Source organism: Aphelocoma coerulescens, chromosome 7 (genome assembly GCF_041296385.1).
Source record: "Aphelocoma coerulescens isolate FSJ_1873_10779 chromosome 7, UR_Acoe_1.0, whole genome shotgun sequence".
Classification (NCBI taxonomy): Eukaryota; Metazoa; Chordata; class Aves; order Passeriformes; family Corvidae; genus Aphelocoma; species Aphelocoma coerulescens.
The window spans coordinates 18,102,331-18,121,824 of record NC_091021.1 but is presented as its reverse complement, the minus strand read 5'-3'; the positions used below and the strand labels follow the sequence as shown (position 1 = coordinate 18,121,824).

Below are 19,494 nucleotides of genomic sequence, written 5' to 3'. Positions count from 1 at the left end.
ACCTCTACATTATCCTTATTCATGCAGAGTTGAAGAATTAATACAGTTTCACGATTTTCATGGCAGTGGGAAGTATTTTGGCATCACCACAGCACCTAAACTGCAGCTAGGGACAAGCAGCAAAGGCGAACTCAGGCTGTGACAGTGACGAGCAACCTGGGCTGGAGATAGGGGATGGCTGCCAGACAGCCTCTGTGTTCTTCTGAACACACTGGTTTGCAACGCCAGTAGAGCAGGAGACTGTTAGATAGTTATTTTCTGCTGTGCTATTAAATTACCACTTTAAAACACTGACAATATTTTACCTCTACATGCTATTTTTAAACCCATCTTCTTTTTATTACATCATATTTTATATTTCATATCTGTCTGTAGTAAGAGTAATGCCTAAAAATGCTTATGAGGTAAAACTGTGTGCACACTCAGCTCTAGCAAGCAGTCTCTGTGGAGACCAACACTTTCATATGAAAATATACTCTGATTTTTTTTCCCCATTGTTTGTATCACACCATTATTTACCAGCTTCTATATATTCTTATCTGTTCTGATATATTTTTATCACTTAACAAAATTTTTCAATGTCAGGAATTATTTTGTGCTACATGACATGTTTTCTAAGCTTTCCAAACACAGTGCATAGGAAGGTGTATTATCTTTCCACTCTGTTTCATGATTACTAGATAGGCAAACATAAGGATTACAGCTTGTGTAAAAGTAGTTGTTGGTTAGTAGTAAATAATATGGCATGCAACTTTATGGTTGTGTGCCATAAAGCCTAGCACACAACCACAGCTAATTTTGTGCTCACATAGGGGCACAGAGCAGTGCACAGGCCAAAATGTGGCCAACACCAAACCAACAGCAGACTGCCTGTCTCAGCAGCATTGCCTCTGTTTCCTAGTCACTATAAGCTGGCAATTCTACATACACCTCTGCAGGGTTCTTTATATTTTGAAATCCAACAGATGTGCTTACATAAAGGTACACTCAAATTCTCAAAATTCTCTATATAGGAATGTCAGTATGAACATTTGTATCATGCAGCAAAGAAGTCAAGCAGGCCACCTCAAATTGCCTTTTAGCATGAGGAAACATGTAGCTTTAAAATATTTCCTCTCTGATTTAGAAAAAAAGTATTTTAAATTCAAGCATTCCAGAAAGAAACATAAATACTAATGTTATTATCCTTCACTAGATCCCTGCCTTTTTAAACATCACTGCTACTGCAACTTCTTCAATAGGCTGTGATACAAGCTGTCAAACTCATGGGCAGTGAGACACTTTCAGAAAAACACTGAAATAGACAACACTAACTGCTAATTCCAGAACAAAGCACCATTTGTTCACAGCTTGGTTTGACACTGGTCTCATTTTCCTGATAAAATAAACCTAAAAATCATTCTTAGACAGAATGAAGATTCTCTCCATCTCAAAGCACTCAAAGAAACTCTTCAAAAGAAAAGAATCATAGTGGCCATCATGCTTCTAGCAATTTTTGAAGTCTCTGAATCAAGTCCTTGTCCATCAGCACTTAAATCTATTAGAAAAAGCTTTCATCAAATTATTGTAGGAAGGTTCCTTGCAATTTTTCCACAAAAGCTATCATGTAAGCATTTGTTTTGGACCTTATCTACCCTGCAGCAGCTATCATTATTATAAAAAAAGACAATTATTTTAGGGTTCCTAAAACTAGCAGACTCTCAGAAGATGCTGAACCACAATACATGAAAGACGACAAAACTCCCCAAATTTCAAAGGATATGCAAAGGGCGTATGCAGTAGTCAAGCATTTCCATAGATGCTTCTAACACTACTGCTATAGATGTCCCCCAGACCAGCAAGTCAAGCACCACCATCACTTCATGCAGTTTGACTCAAATCACAGCCTGTTCACCCTTTGCCCACAGCACAGAGCTGACAGGAGCAAGCCAGAGGCCAGAACTGTTCTAGCAGACTTCACGCCCTTGCTAATTCAACAAGAAGAATCTGACAGAAAAGAAGATCCCTTAAGAGCTACATCCTATTTTTAAGCAACCTTGCAATTCCAAATGAGTTTGTTAAAAAATTAAAGTTCACTCCTTAATTTTTCTCTTTTTGTAACAACCCTGATACAGAATGCTGTGTGTACTTTTTACATAATGTCATGTTCTAACCTGAATTAGATCAGGGATTAAAATAAAAACCCAACTATATCACATAACACGGAATGAAAATGTTACTATTTCCTTTTGATATGACAGGAAAACCTTATTCCAGATCTTCTGAAAATATCACGCTTAAACTTTGAAAAGTTTAGAAGAGACACAAAACAAATCAGCAAGAGACTTTTCTGCTACCAAAAAAATAAAAGAAGAGTTTGAAGGAAGCATAGCTGCTGCAATGCTATGAAAACAGGATGCATTTTATTTTTCAGCTAGTCGATGTTAACTGAACACTTATTTTTCAAACAATTTCTGTCTATGAAAATTTTCTAAATTTTAAGAGATACTACTGCAGAAGAAGGAAACTTCCAAAAAGCTACGAAGCTGTTAAGTTTCTGTTACGACATTTATTTAGTAGTACATACACATATAAAATATTTTTCTTTAAATAAAATGGTAGGCAGTAGAGCTAAGAAAAAACATGTTAAGTGAACAGAAGATGAATTACCCCTGACTAGGCTTTCCATTTTGGTGAAAAATCAGAACTCTGATCACAAGCAAATTTCTCTGTGGTTTGCTGATTACTAACATTAGAAACATTCTCCGAATCATTTAAATCATCTGTTTCTTTACAATGTGCTTTCAGTTACTTGTTTTCAATTTTAAATACAACATTGCTGATAATATTACAATATCCCTTCCTCCTAAGAGAGGCAGTTAGACCCTGTTGCATTCCATAAAACACAGCCTTGCTCTCAGATACAGCTCCATCTGCTCTTCTCCCCCACACTGCCAGCCTGAAGCCCAGCTTACCCATCTACTCACTCCATCAAGACATTAAACCTGCTGGCACATGAGGTATATGAGACTGATTTATGTATTCAGACTGCATCAAAAATTCAAACTGTATTTAAATACAAGTAGTATTTTCCCTTACCAAAGATTTCCAAAAGGTTTTTTCTTCTCAAACTTGCTGACTATTTCATCCTAGTTACGTGGAAGTATTTCTGTGCAGTGCTTGTGTAACAGAATTAGTGGACTTCCACATAATTACACATGTTCTGAAACAAAGAACAGTTATTTGTTCTCCAAGGCAAAGTTTAAAACACAGGAAAATAAAAGTAACTTCAGTGATTTTATGGGTGAGATTTGAAATTGCTTTGTACTAACTTACCAAATTCCAGCAAATTTAACGTTTCAATTTAAAACAATTTTCCTACACCTGCAGTGGTCCCAGAGATATCTTTCCAGTCAAGAAGGTTTTAGTTCTCTGAGACTGCAAACAAATTATTGTTTCTCATATTTTCGCTGCTCTAATACAGTAAATTAACAACGTTCTAGTAAAAAGCACCACTAACACACAAAATCCTGTTAACCAACATCACCCTGCTGTTACACAGCAAGAAAACAAATAGTGGGAAGGCAAAAAACCTCAAATCAGCAAACCATGTGCAGAGGCATTCTGGAAAAAAAAATCCATAAACAGAAAGAGATGAGAGAAAAGCCTGAGGTTTTTAGCTGACAAAAGCAGCATTTCTCTCCAGCAGGGAGGGAATTTGGATGTTGCTTATGGGAACCAGATGAAGGGACTCCTTGCATGACTGCAACACACAAGCTGGAAACGCTGGTGTTCCACACCAATCTGTCCATACGCAGGCAGCTGAGGGCACCTTCCAGGCAGGCAGTGCCTGTCAGCCCTGCAGGCTTCCCAGCACCACTCTTCCTCAGAATCCCATGTTCCCTCTCCCAAATATGGCCCCATGTGTTAGCAACACATGAGAACAGCCGAAAACAAGGAAGTTGTCCAGCCTGCACAGCGAGGCCTGAGTGCAGGGCACACAGGGAGAATGTGTAGCCATCAGCTCATCCCCCTGCTCAGGGAACCCACACACATCCATCAGGCACCAGTGTGGGAACCACACTGTACCCATGCACACACCACTCCAACACACTCTTCTCCTGGACTCAATTGGTTCCCTTAATTCACTGAGCAGCAAGCTGCATGTTTCCATCTACAGCAAGACTAGGAAAAACTGTGAAATACTTGTCCAAAATGGTGAGTGGTTAGGAAAATCAGGATTATGATGTATTTACCTATAGAAGTGTCTAGTCCATCATATTATTCAACAACAATGCTCAAATGAGGTAGTCAAAATACCTTATCATGGTAACATTACACTGACTATATGGGAGGAAAATGAAAATTTAGTAACATCTAACACTTTTCTTAAAAATAGGTGGCTTCATTAAAAACAAATTATTAAATAATTCTGAATGTTTTTATCTTCTCTTAGTAACTGAAACCCTGCCGAGGTTAAGTGAGCAAGGCAACTGAAAAGCTGAGTAGCCAATTAAGCTGGCAGTACCTTTGCTCTGCTAGGCCTATTCACACTGCACTTCCCAGCTCCAACAGTGGCTAAAGCAAGTCAACAATGACACTGCAATACTTCTCTATAAGGAAAATATCCACAACAGTGACACCCCCTCCCCCCAATTATTTATTCAGAATGCAACTGAATCCATTAATACTCAAAACCACTCGCAGTGAACACATACAGAGAGGGGGGGAAATTAAATTTAAACAAGCATATGAGTGTTGCTATTTTATTTCAGTGTGGGACAAATCAACTAGAAGGAAACATTCAATCTCCTCATGAGAACAATGTGAATTTGTAAACAATCAATTAACTCATACACTAAATTATTCACTCTAAATGGCACAGTCACCTTAATGTCAGTCTGCAAAAGTAATCAATACAGAAGAGGGGAAGATGTTTATTTTTGTTTTCTATAAATATACACTGATTAGTTAGGGTTCAGACCAAACCATCTTTATTCACACTGAGCAGAACTTGACTGCAATTCATGGAATCTGAATCACACAGTATGACTAAATAGAAGAATTGCACCCCTGGAAAAAAATACAGAAGTACTTTGAAAGGTCACTTTTGTTCTCTCTCCCTACTTGCTTACATACACACTTTAGGAAAAATGACAACAGGAAAACATGTGAAAGGATAAGAACATGAATTAATAATCAGCCAGTTAGCAGCTTAGAATTATGCTGGAATAATAAAAGTATCTTAATAAAGTGAATGTTGTTAATGGCTTATCAGCTTAAAAAAAATCATATTCTTACCAAAGCCACTGTACGGAAGGAGACTATATGAGAGCTGTATTTTTTAATACTGTTTTGCATGGTCTTTAGCTTGCATTTATATCCTTTTCATATCCCATCCCTACAGGATTATTGTTGGAACAGTGCTGTAGTCATTATTTGACTGTAAGCTACTTTAAACTTTATTTCTATCTAAACCTCTAACTTGGATTATTCCTCAGAAGGGCAAGTTACTAGATCAGCGTGAAAAAATAGGAAAGTTGAATTTATATGGTCCTGTCTCAGTGTTTCAGGCCCAAGGAGGAGGGGTGACTGCTGAAGGGAGCCTTTAATGCTCCAGGACTAGTATGCAGCCACAGAGATTTTATCACAGATTCAGTAGAGCCAGTAACTCCTGCACACAAATTAATACAGAATTACACTGTCATGACGTATTCCTTCCAAAAACAGAGCAATTGAATACAAAATCAGTAATAAGGTAGCTTTAATATAGCCTAATTTCTTCAAATGTGAACTATGCCTCGCCTGACTTTAAGTAAATGGAAAATTTGAAGAGATGTTATGCCTTTCCTAAGGTTGTGGGGAGCAAGACAGGCCTACTGCCTGCTCAGCCAACATACAAAAAACTATACTAATTTCACCCACTTGGTTGAATTTTCCACAAAAATCACATTTTATTCAATACAATGTAATTTGAGAAGGAGACAGCAGATTTTCCACTAATTTCTACAGCACTGAATATCTGTTTTAACACAAGGAGAACAACTTTAAGAAATCATAACCAAGGCACATGCAAATTCCTCCCATTCACTTTGAAATGGGAAGACATGTAAATAAAAGAAAAATACAGCAAAAACAGAGGAACAGAACATCACAGATTAGGTATTTCCAACAGAGAAAGCCATTCAATAGGTATCTATACAGTCATTAGTACAGGAGGGTCAGAATCAGAAAAATGTGGTTTGCTTGCGGTTTTATTTTAAACCGTGCAAACAAAAACTATTCTGTTCATGTCAAAACGTGTTCATATGGAACAAAACATCTCCTGCAGTCCAGATCACTTCACTGCAAGGCTTTTTTCTCTGTTGCAATATCATCATGTGCCATTAATTTGCTAGTTGGAAAAAAAACCCCTGAAGCCTAGCATGTATTTTTATCTACTTGTTAAAAAAAGTACGAGAAAAGCTCTTCATAATGGAGAGGGAAGGAGGAATGGAGGGGGTGGGAGACAAGAACAGGACACAAAAAACCACCTTTTCCAAAGACTGTTCTAAGCAAAAGGGACATGTCATGTTAAACAGTAGTCAATAGCTGTATACAACCAGTAAACAAATTCAGCTCTATGAAAAAAGAACTACATCACCATTTAGTGGTTGCAATTTAGATTATTCTAGCGTGTAATACTTTAATTGTATAAAACAAAGCTGATGTCACAAACACAAAAGAACTTCTTGCAAAGCAAGCACCACAAGTAATTTTTATGCTGCCACTGATGGCTGACAAGTGATGAGCACTTTGTTCGAATTCATATGCATCTAAGGCAACAGGTGGCTTATAAAAAGAAAACACTAAGAGCTTTTTAACTCTTCATTATCAAAATTTTTATAATATGTTTTATCATAACGACTAAACAATCTCGACAAATAAAAGCTCAACATACTAACTACAAAGATGAACTCTGGCTCAGGGAAAATTATCTGTTATTTTCCTAAAAGCAGAAACTGAGGTAAGGTTCTGGATCCCACTGACTTGAGATCTGCCTACACTCACAACGTTTTGTAATTGCACAAAGCATTCAATATTTAAACAGTATCTTGTGATATATAAATTAAAATCAGCTTAAGACAAGAAATTTTATATTTTCTTGCTGACTGTCTTTTCTATATCCATCCCAAACACTAGCTGAATATTGTGGTACACTTGGAAGGAAATTTCTGGAAGTGTATTTTCAAGTCTTAAATCCAACTGAAAGTGATGCATTTCAGTTGTTGCTTAATGTAGTTTTGGGCCAAGAGTGGCATTACAGAAACGACATGTTTTTTTTCTAAATACTGCAGAGTCCAGTGAACAGTTTTGTTTTCTTTAAGCACGTGAAGAGTTATTAAAAAAATATTTAAAACACCTATGCTACTCACAATGGAGGAAAATACTTCATTTACATTTGCATTTAAGTGCAAAATAAAAGCAAAATAAAAGCCACCATAAAAACAGAGATAATTCAGATTAAAAAATTAAAAATAAAATAACCCAGAGCAGTATTCACTGATTTTGTTACATTTTTTAAAAACTGGAAGGTAAGTTGAGAAGACAACAATGCAAAAAGAATACTAAAACAATCTTTATATTCTGCCTTATAATTAAACTATGAAATAATAATCTGTTTATGATTAAAACATTTTAGTGTTTGCTGGTTTAGATACATTAAACTCACATACTACATATTAGACTTTTCCTCTGCATGGCAATTTTACCATGCCATCCCTAACAATTAAAAAATATTACATCAATATTTCTTATCTTGTACACTACACACACACACAAAATTTCTATGGTGATGTTCATTGAATTAATTTTTCTGCTTTATGACACTTCAGAGAACCCAAACAGAGTCTTAAACTGCCCAACTTTTGGATTCCCTCTGCTTCTTTCCATATTTTCTCTGAAAGCAAGTAATCCCTCTCAGGTAGCCTACATTCCTGTACTTCTACATTTCCTCCCTTTTCAAAGTCTTTCACACACTCAACTTCCCATTTCTATTGCTATTTAGTTTTGAGACATCAATTTTCACCTCAAATTACCAAAGCTGGGTGCAAAAAATATTCCATAAGCATCAAGGAACTGTTTTCTCAGTAACAGGTATCTAGGTAAGTACTGAAATGCAAACCCATGCTCAAACTTATTTTAACAGTTTAACTAGTAAAGTGAGTTTAAGGTACAGAAGTTTCTACCATCATCCTTATCAAGAGAAAAACCTGTATGATGGAGGGAGAAAATGAAGAAGGTAGAGAGAAGGAAGAAGGCATGTTGTTTGATTTTGCAAAGAAAATCTTTTGAACTAATTTTAATAGAAAACAAATTAACCATGTATTACTTGAATACTCAGAAATTTAATTACATACCTAAAGATAAACACTGAGGTTCTGAATAATCTTCTTGCTATTTTATCAACAACAGATGAAGCTTCACTTTAACTGTAAAACCCAAAATAAGAACCAAAAGTAGCATTTCTGAGGTATTTCACAAATACAAATAAACGTTTGGCTTGATACTTTGTTAATTGTCTCCGGGCACTGAGGCTCCAGGGTGCTGTTTGGGGCTAGAGAACCCCTGGCATCAAAACCTAAAGCAACAGTTTCCAAAGCAGCTCTAGCAACTACTGCTGACAAACATCCAGCACTTAAATCCATCCCAGTGCTAATTCTGTTTTCCGCAGAAGGTATCAGGATAAAAATTTATCTTGAAATACACTAAAAAATAGCTGGGAGAAACTGAAAGGAGCAAATACAAGAGTGACAAGTACCAAATAGAAAAAAAAACCAGGCCATAATAATTTCTGCTGAGATGCCATTGATAACCGGTTAATACATAATTCCGTGTAAACCCAAGTAGAGAAGTAAAACTTCATCTTCAGCCAATGTGAAGCTGGACTTCATCAGGACAGAAGAGAAAGTCTGGAAAACATATTGAAAACATACCAACTATCTTTATTAAAAGCTCACCAAAAGAAGCCAGCAGATTTCCACATCAATACTTTAGCACTACAACAGCACAAAGGCACATCTGCAACCAAACCCTGCATCTCAATAACATCTCAGCATAAATAACAGTCATAAGAAAGTCAGGTTTCTTCAGACTCCAGTGGACAACATGCAAGGTTTGAAAGAAAACATGCCTAAGTCTTGCAAACTTGGAAGAAAAAAAAAAGGGGGAAAAAAAAAAAAAAGGATACAACTGGCATCGCATATTTCCTATGGCTGCCTTTTTACAAACATTTTTCATTTTACCAATCTCAGATTAATGCTCCCTCAGCTAGAACAGCATGACTGTTTGCTGAATTACATATTAAATCTGATTAAAGAAATGACCTATTTTTAAAATAACCCAGCAAGAAGAATATGGTTATTTTTAAAAACCAAAAGCCCTTTCACTACACGGTTTCACAATCATTTCCAACAGCACAGAAGAAAGTGGCAGCATATCCATGAGAAAAGATGTCGGAGTACAGAGCTGCCTCAGCTCGCTGAAGACTTTCTCATCCAGTGTACAAGTCTGGCACAACATATGACTTGGACAAGGACAGACACCTGTTTTTCTAAAAGTGGCATTCTGGTCATCGTAGAAACCAGGCTGCTCCAATAAATAGCAATTCTGAAAGGAAACTGAACCAGAGGTTTCTCTGTCAGTTTATTAAACAGTCTCAGAAACTCTCATAGGCAAAGACAAAGGAACTCTAAACTGACACCCCAAGGATCTCAGAAAAATTTGCTTGACACAGAACAAAAAGGAGGTATACATTAATTAAGTCTTACAACAGCATATCTTAACTAACTTGGAAGCCTTGTTCAGTTTGTCTAGGAAAAGTAACTTACCACCAGAATAAGAAACTCAAAGCCCTCCTGGTCTTAATTTGCAGTAGTTACTCCACTGTTCAGTACACAGCAAATCACATAAGTAAACTGCTCCTTGTCTATTTTAATACTGAAGTCACATAAGCCTCGGAAATTGTCACCTCAGCTCATCTGGTATTGACTCAACTGCATATTCTACTGCAGAGCAATGAGGGACAGCAATAAGGAGCCCCTGAGCAGCAACAGTGAACTCCTACTGTCGTTTGCAAACCCAGGGCACACCATGCCCTCAGATGTGTTAGGAAGCATAGCCATCTATGATTCAACTGAGAAACAGAAGTGCTTCTAGGAACCTATCTAATTTAAAGTTTTCCTTAAAACTCTGCATTAAAAAAATGAAAGCACTTTCTCAAAAGCAACTTTATGAAATGGATGCTATAATATTCTCAGTTTACAGACCACTCACCTTTCTGATCATGCAGCTAATTAAAGTGAAAATACTCAGCCACTTACCTTTTCCTGTTCCTACAGTCTCGCAAAGAACTGTTACTTTACCTTTTCTGAGGTAACCTTCCTCTGACCAAAGGAAAACAGGCTTTCACATTTCACATTAGAAAAACAAATCAAATCCATCTGCAGTACTTTTCCCTTCAAACTTTCAAGAAAGTCCATGGAACAGCAAATAAAAAATTATTAATAAATTATCAAACTATCACTGTTTTTAAAAAGTCAGGATACCCTACACCATCAGCAAAGACACCCACTCAAACAGGTAAACATGTATTTCAGGAACAGTCACCTGAACACCCCAACTCTATCACACACTGATGATTTCTTTAAAGTATTACAGAGGAAAAACTCATCTGCATTGCCTAAATAGCAATTACACACTGCCAAATCATGTACACAGAACTATAATAAAAGTAGTTTAGGTCAAATAATAGCAATGACTCAATAAAGATAGCCTGCCTGGTCTTTATTCTCAGGGGAGGGAGGATTTACTGGTCAAGTACTTTATGACTCACAGTACAGTATATTAGAAATTTTCTATGTATTCTTTAGAATTGAGAGATTGCCCTTGTAGCTCAGTAGGTAGCTCTCCTGTTTCTGGCCTACGAGGTCATAGCTTTAAGTCCCTGCTGAGGAAACTTAACAAGTTCCATCTATAAATAGAACTGCATTAGATGCTGCTACGCTAGCAAGGGTGGTGGCCTTATAGACAGGAAATTTTATGTTTTCATCTGTTCTGATACAAAAAAGAAACTGGACATAAAAAGGCATAGGATATTATGCTAAAGATGAATGACAATGTGGATTCCAAAATCCAGTGTCACTTCAATTAGCGTGATACTAACAAATCTAGCATTATCAAACTACGATAAAGGCTAGGGAAGAATGCACAAACAGTAGTTTTCCTTCTCAATAAGTAATTAAATAAAATTACAGACTTTACAATATTTGAGACTGAAGAGAAACCTCCTAGGTACTATACAATCAAAATTCAATTTGTGACATCAAAAGGCAACCTCAACATAAAACAAATTTTGGGCTGTTTGATTAGTAACATAGTATTTGAACATTCATAGCTCTCATCCTTTCTGAAGAAGTAAAGTATATCCTTGAGACATTTGTTTAATTTTTATGGACTAAAATGATACATACAAACTTTTGCTCCTAATATCCATATATTTGTGGAGGCTTATTCAGCTCTCAGAACAATTACTTTTGAGAAATTGGAGAATGAAACCTATTTAAAACCTTACCTGAGTTTATTTGTGCTTTAAACTGTAACTACCTGGCCTTAGAGGAATATGGATTAAAGCTCAGGTATCACTTTCACTTAGTCTGGCAATGTAATTCACTGTTAATAAAGACAAAAGCTAACTCACATTTTCCAGCACTTGTTCCACAATCTACAACCACGTGCCCAGGAAAACAAATTCACTCCTCTGCTGGAGACAAAGCTCCAAACAACATACTGCAAACTGTTTTGGGGTACAAACCCACAAATTTTGTTCATGTATGCACACCAAAAGGAAAGAAACACCAGCAATAAAACAGGAGATGAGAGTGGTTTTACAATGTGATTTCCTGTATCTCAAATACGCTATGTTCAAGGACAACAACGGATCTTGCAAAGTTCTTCTGCAATTGTTCAGCATACGAGATTATTGCCCTCCCCATAATTATCTTCTCACCTAAGTGAAAAATCTGATTAGTTAAGTTTTCCACAGCTGGCCAAATTAAGCTAGTTGATCCTGCACTGGCACTGATCTATCGAACAGGATGCTGGTGTACAAAATGCCTCCCTCCCTCTTGCAGGTTTAGGTTTCAAGGTAGTAGTAACTGAAACTGCATGAGAGAAGATTCACTAGAATCCCATCCCGGTCCTTTAATTCCACTATCAACATTTTGGACAATAATGTACTAGAATCCAAAGCACACACAAGGTCCTTTTCTGCTCTTCAAATGCTTCTACAAACAACTGCTTTTGAGCATCAGCCTTCATCCTAAGCCTGTCCATGTTCTTGCATCGAAGAGTAGGCACATAAGAAAGACAACGGCCACTGTGATGCCTGCTCTGACTCATAATCTACTTCCATTTCATTTACATCCACTGCCTCTGCTGCTGGGTGCTGCACTAACACTCCAATCCTACATGGTCATTTCTCAAGAAGCTTCTTTGAGCAGACGTCTGTACAAATGTTTCTTCTCTCCACCAACATTATTTCTGAGAAAAAAGTCTGCTGTGCTTCCATCCTTGGATCCAGTGAGAAAAATCCTGCAGCACTAGACAGCATTAGCTCTCCAAGATGGCTTAAAGCTAGTACACAACACTAATGACAACTCCATGTGTTTCCCTGCAAGAAATCTTGTGTCAATGCAGTATGTCTAGAGAATAAGTCTTTGATGACTCATTGTCTCTTCAAATCCCTTTTTTATCAAGTGTTTTGTGGGGTCTTTTTGCCTCAAACTGAATACAGTGTTCAAACAAAAAAAAAAGTTTATTCCAACATGCTTCCTTTTGCTTCAGTTATCTAAAAGGGGAATGAAGACTCGTATGCTTATGGAATTCCCCTCTAGAACATTGCTTGCCACAGAGCTTAACTTCACCTGCTTTGAGAAGGGACTGTACCCAGCCTCGCTCATCACCACAGAATGTGGTAGAGTAGCAAGAGGGTTTGCAAAGGCCTGATGAGATGCAGCCAGGGATCATTCACTACATGTGCATTGTGCTTCTGCCTGAAGGTACAAAACTGCTACTGTAGGGAGGAGATCTACATGAATAAAAGCTCTGAAGTAAAACACAGCTAAGCGACCTCTGAAAAACCCTCCTCTCCTGCAACAGAAGCATTTCTTTAAATGAGGAAAAGCTAATGATAAACGAATTTGTATCCATCTCCATAAACTTGTTAATAACCTCCCTTCCTTTTCAAAACAGTGGGCTTAGTATCTGCATATGGAAAGGTAAAATTCAAAGACAGGTTACACATGGCCTAGGACAATCACCACTGGTTCGTTTATTTCTATGACCTGATATCCTGAAATTGCAACATGCAATGCAAGAACAGTCATGCAAATATAAATTATTTCACTTTTGGTGATGATTTTGCTAAAAGGAGTAGAGGAATGCCATTTTCCTAACTCTGTGAACAGAAAAATCTCCTATGCAAAGCCTTTTCTCAAAATCAAAACACTGTACAATATTTAACCAAAAAAAATCCTGAACAAACAAAACTACAAACAAAAAAACCCTAAGCATTAGGTTAATACACAGACACAACTGCCTGTTTAATTTGAAAGCTTTCACAATTTCTGGATTTAATATGGAGAAGTTACTGAAAGCCAACTGAAAGTTTAGCTGAACTGTGAGCCACTCCAAATATTTTATTACACTTTAATTCAGTTGCTCTAACAATAAATAAGAAGAGAAAATTTCAATAGGAACTATCATCTACTCAAATAGAATGCATGATACATCTTGATTGTGTAACACTAACAAGTTTAATATGTGCACACTATTTTTAAACTTCAGTGGCTTAGGAGTGAAAGGTTTGTATCTGTAAAGAGGCAACCCTTTTTTAACAGGTGTCAATTACACTTAGTAATATAAAACGAAACCAAAGCATCTTCAAAAAATTGAACAAAAGTATGTCAAAGACAACAATTTTTTTAAAGACAGATATGTTTACATCATTTCAAGGTGAATTTTGACCCATTATAAAGATGAAAAAAGAGCTTCAGATATTAGAAGTGACACAGCCAAGCTAAACTGAGCCACTGTGATTCCCAAAGCACAGAAGACACATGCTGAAAAGGATGAGATGTAACTCATACTTTTGTTCACTGAAATGCTAGTGCAGTGGAGTGTGGCTAAGTGATATCCTCACATCCCTCCTCTCAGTAGCAGTTGGATTTCAGGAGCAGCAATCAGCAGGTATGATTTCTTGTGAGAGAATATGGGGGAAAAATGCATCATGCCTCAAGTATATAAAAGCTACAGATGATTAGCATCTTTATATAGAAAATAGAACATTTTTATAGAAAGTCAAAAAAGTGAAAAAGGATGACGTATCTTAGTCAGTTAAATAACCTTATCATCACTCTGATTTTTGCAGGCAAATCAAAACACTGGCAGTATTACTGCGAGTTGCCATTAACACTCATGATGGTAAAAAATAAAATTAAGTCAACTTGATTTCAAATTCTGAGCAAAAATATGCAAAAATATTGTCAAACTCAGTTTTGATTGGTGCTTTTTTCAAGTAAGAATAAACTACTCAACTGACATGATTCATAGCTATCAAAGCTTTAAATAATGACAAAACAACTTTAGAAGTTACCTAAAACCCTGAAGGAAGCAGAACCAGGGGGTGTACTAAACATTTCCAGTTTTAACAAACATAAAACTGGAGTAAAAGCAATTAAAGCTTTCTAGGAACCCATTCACATTGGTCACACCAGTCACTTCTGTAAGACTGCAGGGGATGTTTACCTAGCTTCATAGTTCTTTCACTCTTATCACAAAGAACAAGATTTCACGGATTATCAGTTACCAAACTCCCAAGCCTGCTGCTAAAAGGCAGCCAGAGCTCCTCTGCTATGAAGTCAGAGCACTTCCAGAAGAGCAAAGCAGGAGCTTCCCAGCCCTCCTTGCCCACACTCCCCCAGCACCACACGCAGCTCACACCATCCTCTGCAGGACTGGCACACCAGGGGATGGCACAGGTGAGCTCTCAGGTTCTTCCACAAAACCCAGTGTCGCCTGCCCTACTTCAAACACTTGGCATCCCACACTAATGGTTTTTATTAATTGAAAAGGAGAGTTTGATAGCAAAGTACTTTTACAGACAAGCTTCCTCCCAATCTCTGTACCTTTGAAGAGAATGACTGGATTTCATTAAAGAAACTAAAAATAAGAGAAAAATGTGAAACATATTTTCTAGAAAACTAGGACTGCAGAATATCAGTGGGAAGAGAAATTCAAAAACATGAAGAGCTCTGGCTGTTTAACATCCAGTACGTTCAAAAACTTGACAGAGCTATAGCAGGGACTAAATACTGATATCTACCATTTTCCTCACTGAAGCACTGTTTAAGCGTAATTTGTAAATTTACACTTGTAACGAAGTTTCCATTTATAGTTCACCATACAAAGAAAGTAATTTTCTACAAGTACTTGGAACAGGTCTACCATAAAAGTTGAAAGGTGGTTAAAGCCATGAAACTGTGAAAGAAACACTACCACAACCTTCAAACAGCCTGCCTTCTGTCACTACAAAAAACATTGCTGCCTCAGTTAAAACTGCAGTACACCTGAAACATGGAGAATAGAACTGTCAGAAATGTTCCAACTTAAACCGTGAAACTTGGAAGATTAACAAAGCTGTAGGTACCTTAAGCACATGTCAGGTTACTATGGGACTGCAAACACCACTATCCAGGACAGACAACCATTTCAAAATTTCATCCCCCATTCACTCAGCCAGTAAGCAAGGAAGTATACCTGTCTCAGGTTTTCATAACTGGATGTGGCCAGAAGTAAATGACACCCTTACCCCTAAGAAACTGGTATAACCAGTTTCTTTTTAATTTTTCTTTAATTCTTTTCAATTTTTCTTTGTAAGTGTATGGAGACCAACTGGTTTAGTTTAAATACCAGTTAATCATTTTTAGTTTGTGCACTTTTACAGAAAAAAAAAAAAAAAACAAAGTATCAAAACCCAAGAATGGATTGCTCCATTCTGCAAGAGGAAGACTTAATTGCCTTGTTTGCTGAGCTAAGAGAGTCTACTTTATACTGTCACTAATCATGTATAAAAATAGTGGTGCTCAACACAAACTTACTTCTCCTTTTACTTGTCCTATTACCCTACCATGTGTGGTTGCCATGTGTCGCCTGTTTCTTTGCATGTATTAAAATATACTTTAGACATATAAACAATGTTTTTATTGATTTAATGAAAACCACTTCTCTCAGGAGAAGTAACAGTAAAACAAGGATATGGAAACTTGAAGGCTGAAAATTCACAGCCATTTCAAGATGGGGGTACTGTCTCTTTTTAAATAAAGTAAGGAAAGTAGAGAATTAGCCAGGTGGAAACACACCGCATTTGTCCTCATCTTTATGCCATGTAAGAGCTCACCTGTGTGCCTTGTGGTGGATCAACTGATAGGCAACATCCTTCTTCAAAAAACATCTCAGAACACAAAGAGGTAACAACAGTGTATTCTGTTATGGAAGCTAAAAAAACCCACAAATAAACCTTCTGTCCTAAAGAAAACACAGTTTAACACATCCTCAATGAATAAAGAAAACAGGATCAAAACCTTTAGCCTAGAATTATAAAATACCTTTGGTGAGCTACCCAAAGTTTGTCTCATCATATTCAACAAAAGCTCTCCTTTCTTGTCAGGCCACTTCCTTGCCTATTGTTACCTTAATTAATACAACTTGGTTAATTCTCAAACTGCTTACTGCAAAATTACCAACTGAGCCAAGCTAAGTCAAAGTCTAACAAGCTTTTCTTCAATATATTCAGGCATGCAGAGCTTGAAGTTTACAGCACAAATGCACAATGAGCTGCTTCTGACTTCCTGCCTGGCATCCATAAATAAGAAAAAGACCAATTCTCTGAAGGACTCTGCTTCCCATGCTGGCCATTACCACAGGCAGTAGCAGTGTATATCACGACAGCATAAAGATGGGGAGCAACACTTTCAGTGAAAGTGTTGAAAATTTGCTCCAGAGATTTGTTCCAAAGGTGAAAATTTGTTCCAGATCAAATAAAAATGAAAACAAACACTAAATTTTTCATGGTTTGAAAATGCACAGTCCCCAGATCAGTTCCTGCCACAGCTCTTCTTACCAAGATTTTATCATTATCTTCTCTTCATCTTCAGCAACACCTCCTTTCCAGCTTGCTGGCATACAAGTCTCACCCTCCAGTCCCCTACTATTACTAAAAGAAAAATACCCTAAGGTATTTTACCGTGTCCCACAGCCATAGGGAGGAGGAGAGAAGATCTAGCAGGCAGGAACTGTGCAGCAAGATTGATTTATTTAATTATTTTACAAACTCTTTTACAGACTTTTTTCTTCATAGTCTAATTGGACAAAGGATCAGCCACCCCTTAGGGTGATTGGCTAAAATCCTAAAACATCCATTGTCAAAATATTTTTCTACTATACCATTAACAAGACTTTTCAAGGCTGCAGGTGTTTGGTTGTTTACATAACTCTGCTACCTCTTCTGTGAGAGAGAAAAGTCTCTCACGGACTTAGAAAATAGCAAGAAAATCCTTGCTAGCAGCATTTTTGTATCCACACCCTACCTCTTGCCCTTGAATAGCAGCAGCTAGCCTGAGTTCTTTTAAAGCCACTTTCTACTGTGACTGCAGAGATTCAGTGTTCAGTGCCCACCCAACCAGGCTGAAAACTGATAGCTGGTTTCAGAGCACTGGTTCCCAAAGATACACAGTCCATCAGGAACTCGGACCAAACCCTGGTAAAAGGCAACAAACTTCATTCTCTCAGGAACTGGAAAGTTTAAGGATTCACAAAAGCAGCAGATTTCTACTTCCATTTCTGTCTTTCACTAACACATTCCATTCCTCTTTCTTCATGAAATTAAATAAACTGCCATGCACTGCTGGAAAAGAAAACAACACATCATTACTGCAGATTTCCCAGTTTAAGTCTTCAGCACAATGCTAATGAAGAAAGGTGTACCTGTTAGATAGCAGAGGATGAGGATTGTCTTGACTGGAAAACCTAAGACAGACCTGATGGCTTTGAATTGAATGGTAAAGGTTAAAACTGTAATGGATATTTGCTCCACAGTTATTAATTACAGTACAACAATGCTGTCCTTAAGCTAGAAAAAACAGATAAATAAGTTTACATACGCATCAGATGAAAGATCCCATCACAGGCGTTTATGTGAGACAAGAAGGAATTTCCTAAGCCTTGTCCAGTGTGGGCTCCTTTCACAAGGCCAGCAATATCCACCACATTCAGAAATGCTGGAATTTTGCTGAAATATAAAAGTCAAACGTTTCTTTACTAAAGCATATTAGCCAAAATTTTGGGCACAGAAATAAATTCAGAACATGAAAATCCAACACTTGTTTTTTTTAGAACAAGTCAAACATCACAGTATGGAATGTGTAAGACAAAATTCCTCCCATTGCACGTAAAACACCCATTCTCTAAGTTCTCTGTAACTATTTATGCAAAATTAAGTAAACTAGTTTTGAAGTGTGGAATCATACAGACAACTTAACAATAATCGAGCAGGCCTGGAAGACTGAGGCATAGATGTATCATGTGTAGTGCACAGCATTCCCAGGACCAAAGGGTAAGACACAAAAGGCCATTGTGCTCTGCTATTGCACACCTCGAAGGTTACCATTTAGTTCAGTAAGTTATGCAACTTTCTCAGAAGACAAGAGCAGGGGTTTTTTAATACAGTGGTGATTAAAACTAGCAGTGATCAGGGTTATGCAAATAATTTGGAAAAAAAGCAGATAAGGTGGTATTATAATGTAAACAGCTGTGATGTTTTCCACCAGACTGAACAGCAAATGGTTAAGCAGACATGTTCATATGACATTTTATATAGCAACAGAATAGACATTAAGTTCAAATTAACTGAAAAAAAACAGAAAAAAAGCTTTTAAAGTTATGGGAAATTTATAGACTTCAAACCTTCTATCCTCCACAAATCCTCAACTTGTTTTAAAATGAAAAAATAACTTAGTGGCATTAAACTTTACATGTACACCCTAAACCAAATTACTTCTCAAAATCCAGGCGAGTTGGAAAAAAAAACAGGAAATCACTAACACCTTGTGATATGGCATTTACTAAAAGCACCTTCATATGTTCTATGCAAATGACATCATCATCATGAACAGTGGCAGAGAGAACCACACTGAAATGCTGCAAATCCCTCACTTGTGAAAGACCAGAAACCACACACCACAGTCTCAAGATCTCCAGCTTGATGGCTTCAAAATAAGTAGCTGGAACAGTAGTTCATTCCCATCAAACACTTTATCACCATCACATTTCATTAGCACTACACTAGGACTAACACAGCAGCTCACTGTTTGTTTCACTGGCAGTAAGTACAGTGGCAAACACCCAAACCCAGGGCTTGCA

General features: G+C 37.2%; 1 protein-coding gene across 4 annotated transcripts in view; it reads right to left on the bottom strand.

Moving 5' to 3' along the window:
• The window catches only part of OLA1 (Obg like ATPase 1), a 110,393-nt gene that overhangs the window by 68,476 nt on the left and 22,423 nt on the right, over positions 1-19,494 (bottom strand). For 3 of the 4 annotated variants that reach the window (XM_069020635.1, XM_069020636.1, XM_069020634.1), the window contains one exon: positions 18,237-18,364. The exons of the other annotated variant lie outside the window; for it this stretch is intronic. In XM_069020635.1, coding sequence (XP_068876736.1) covers positions 18,237-18,364 — 128 coding nt within the window. The remainder of the gene's footprint in view (positions 1-18,236; positions 18,365-19,494) is intronic. 4 annotated transcript variants of the gene reach the window in all.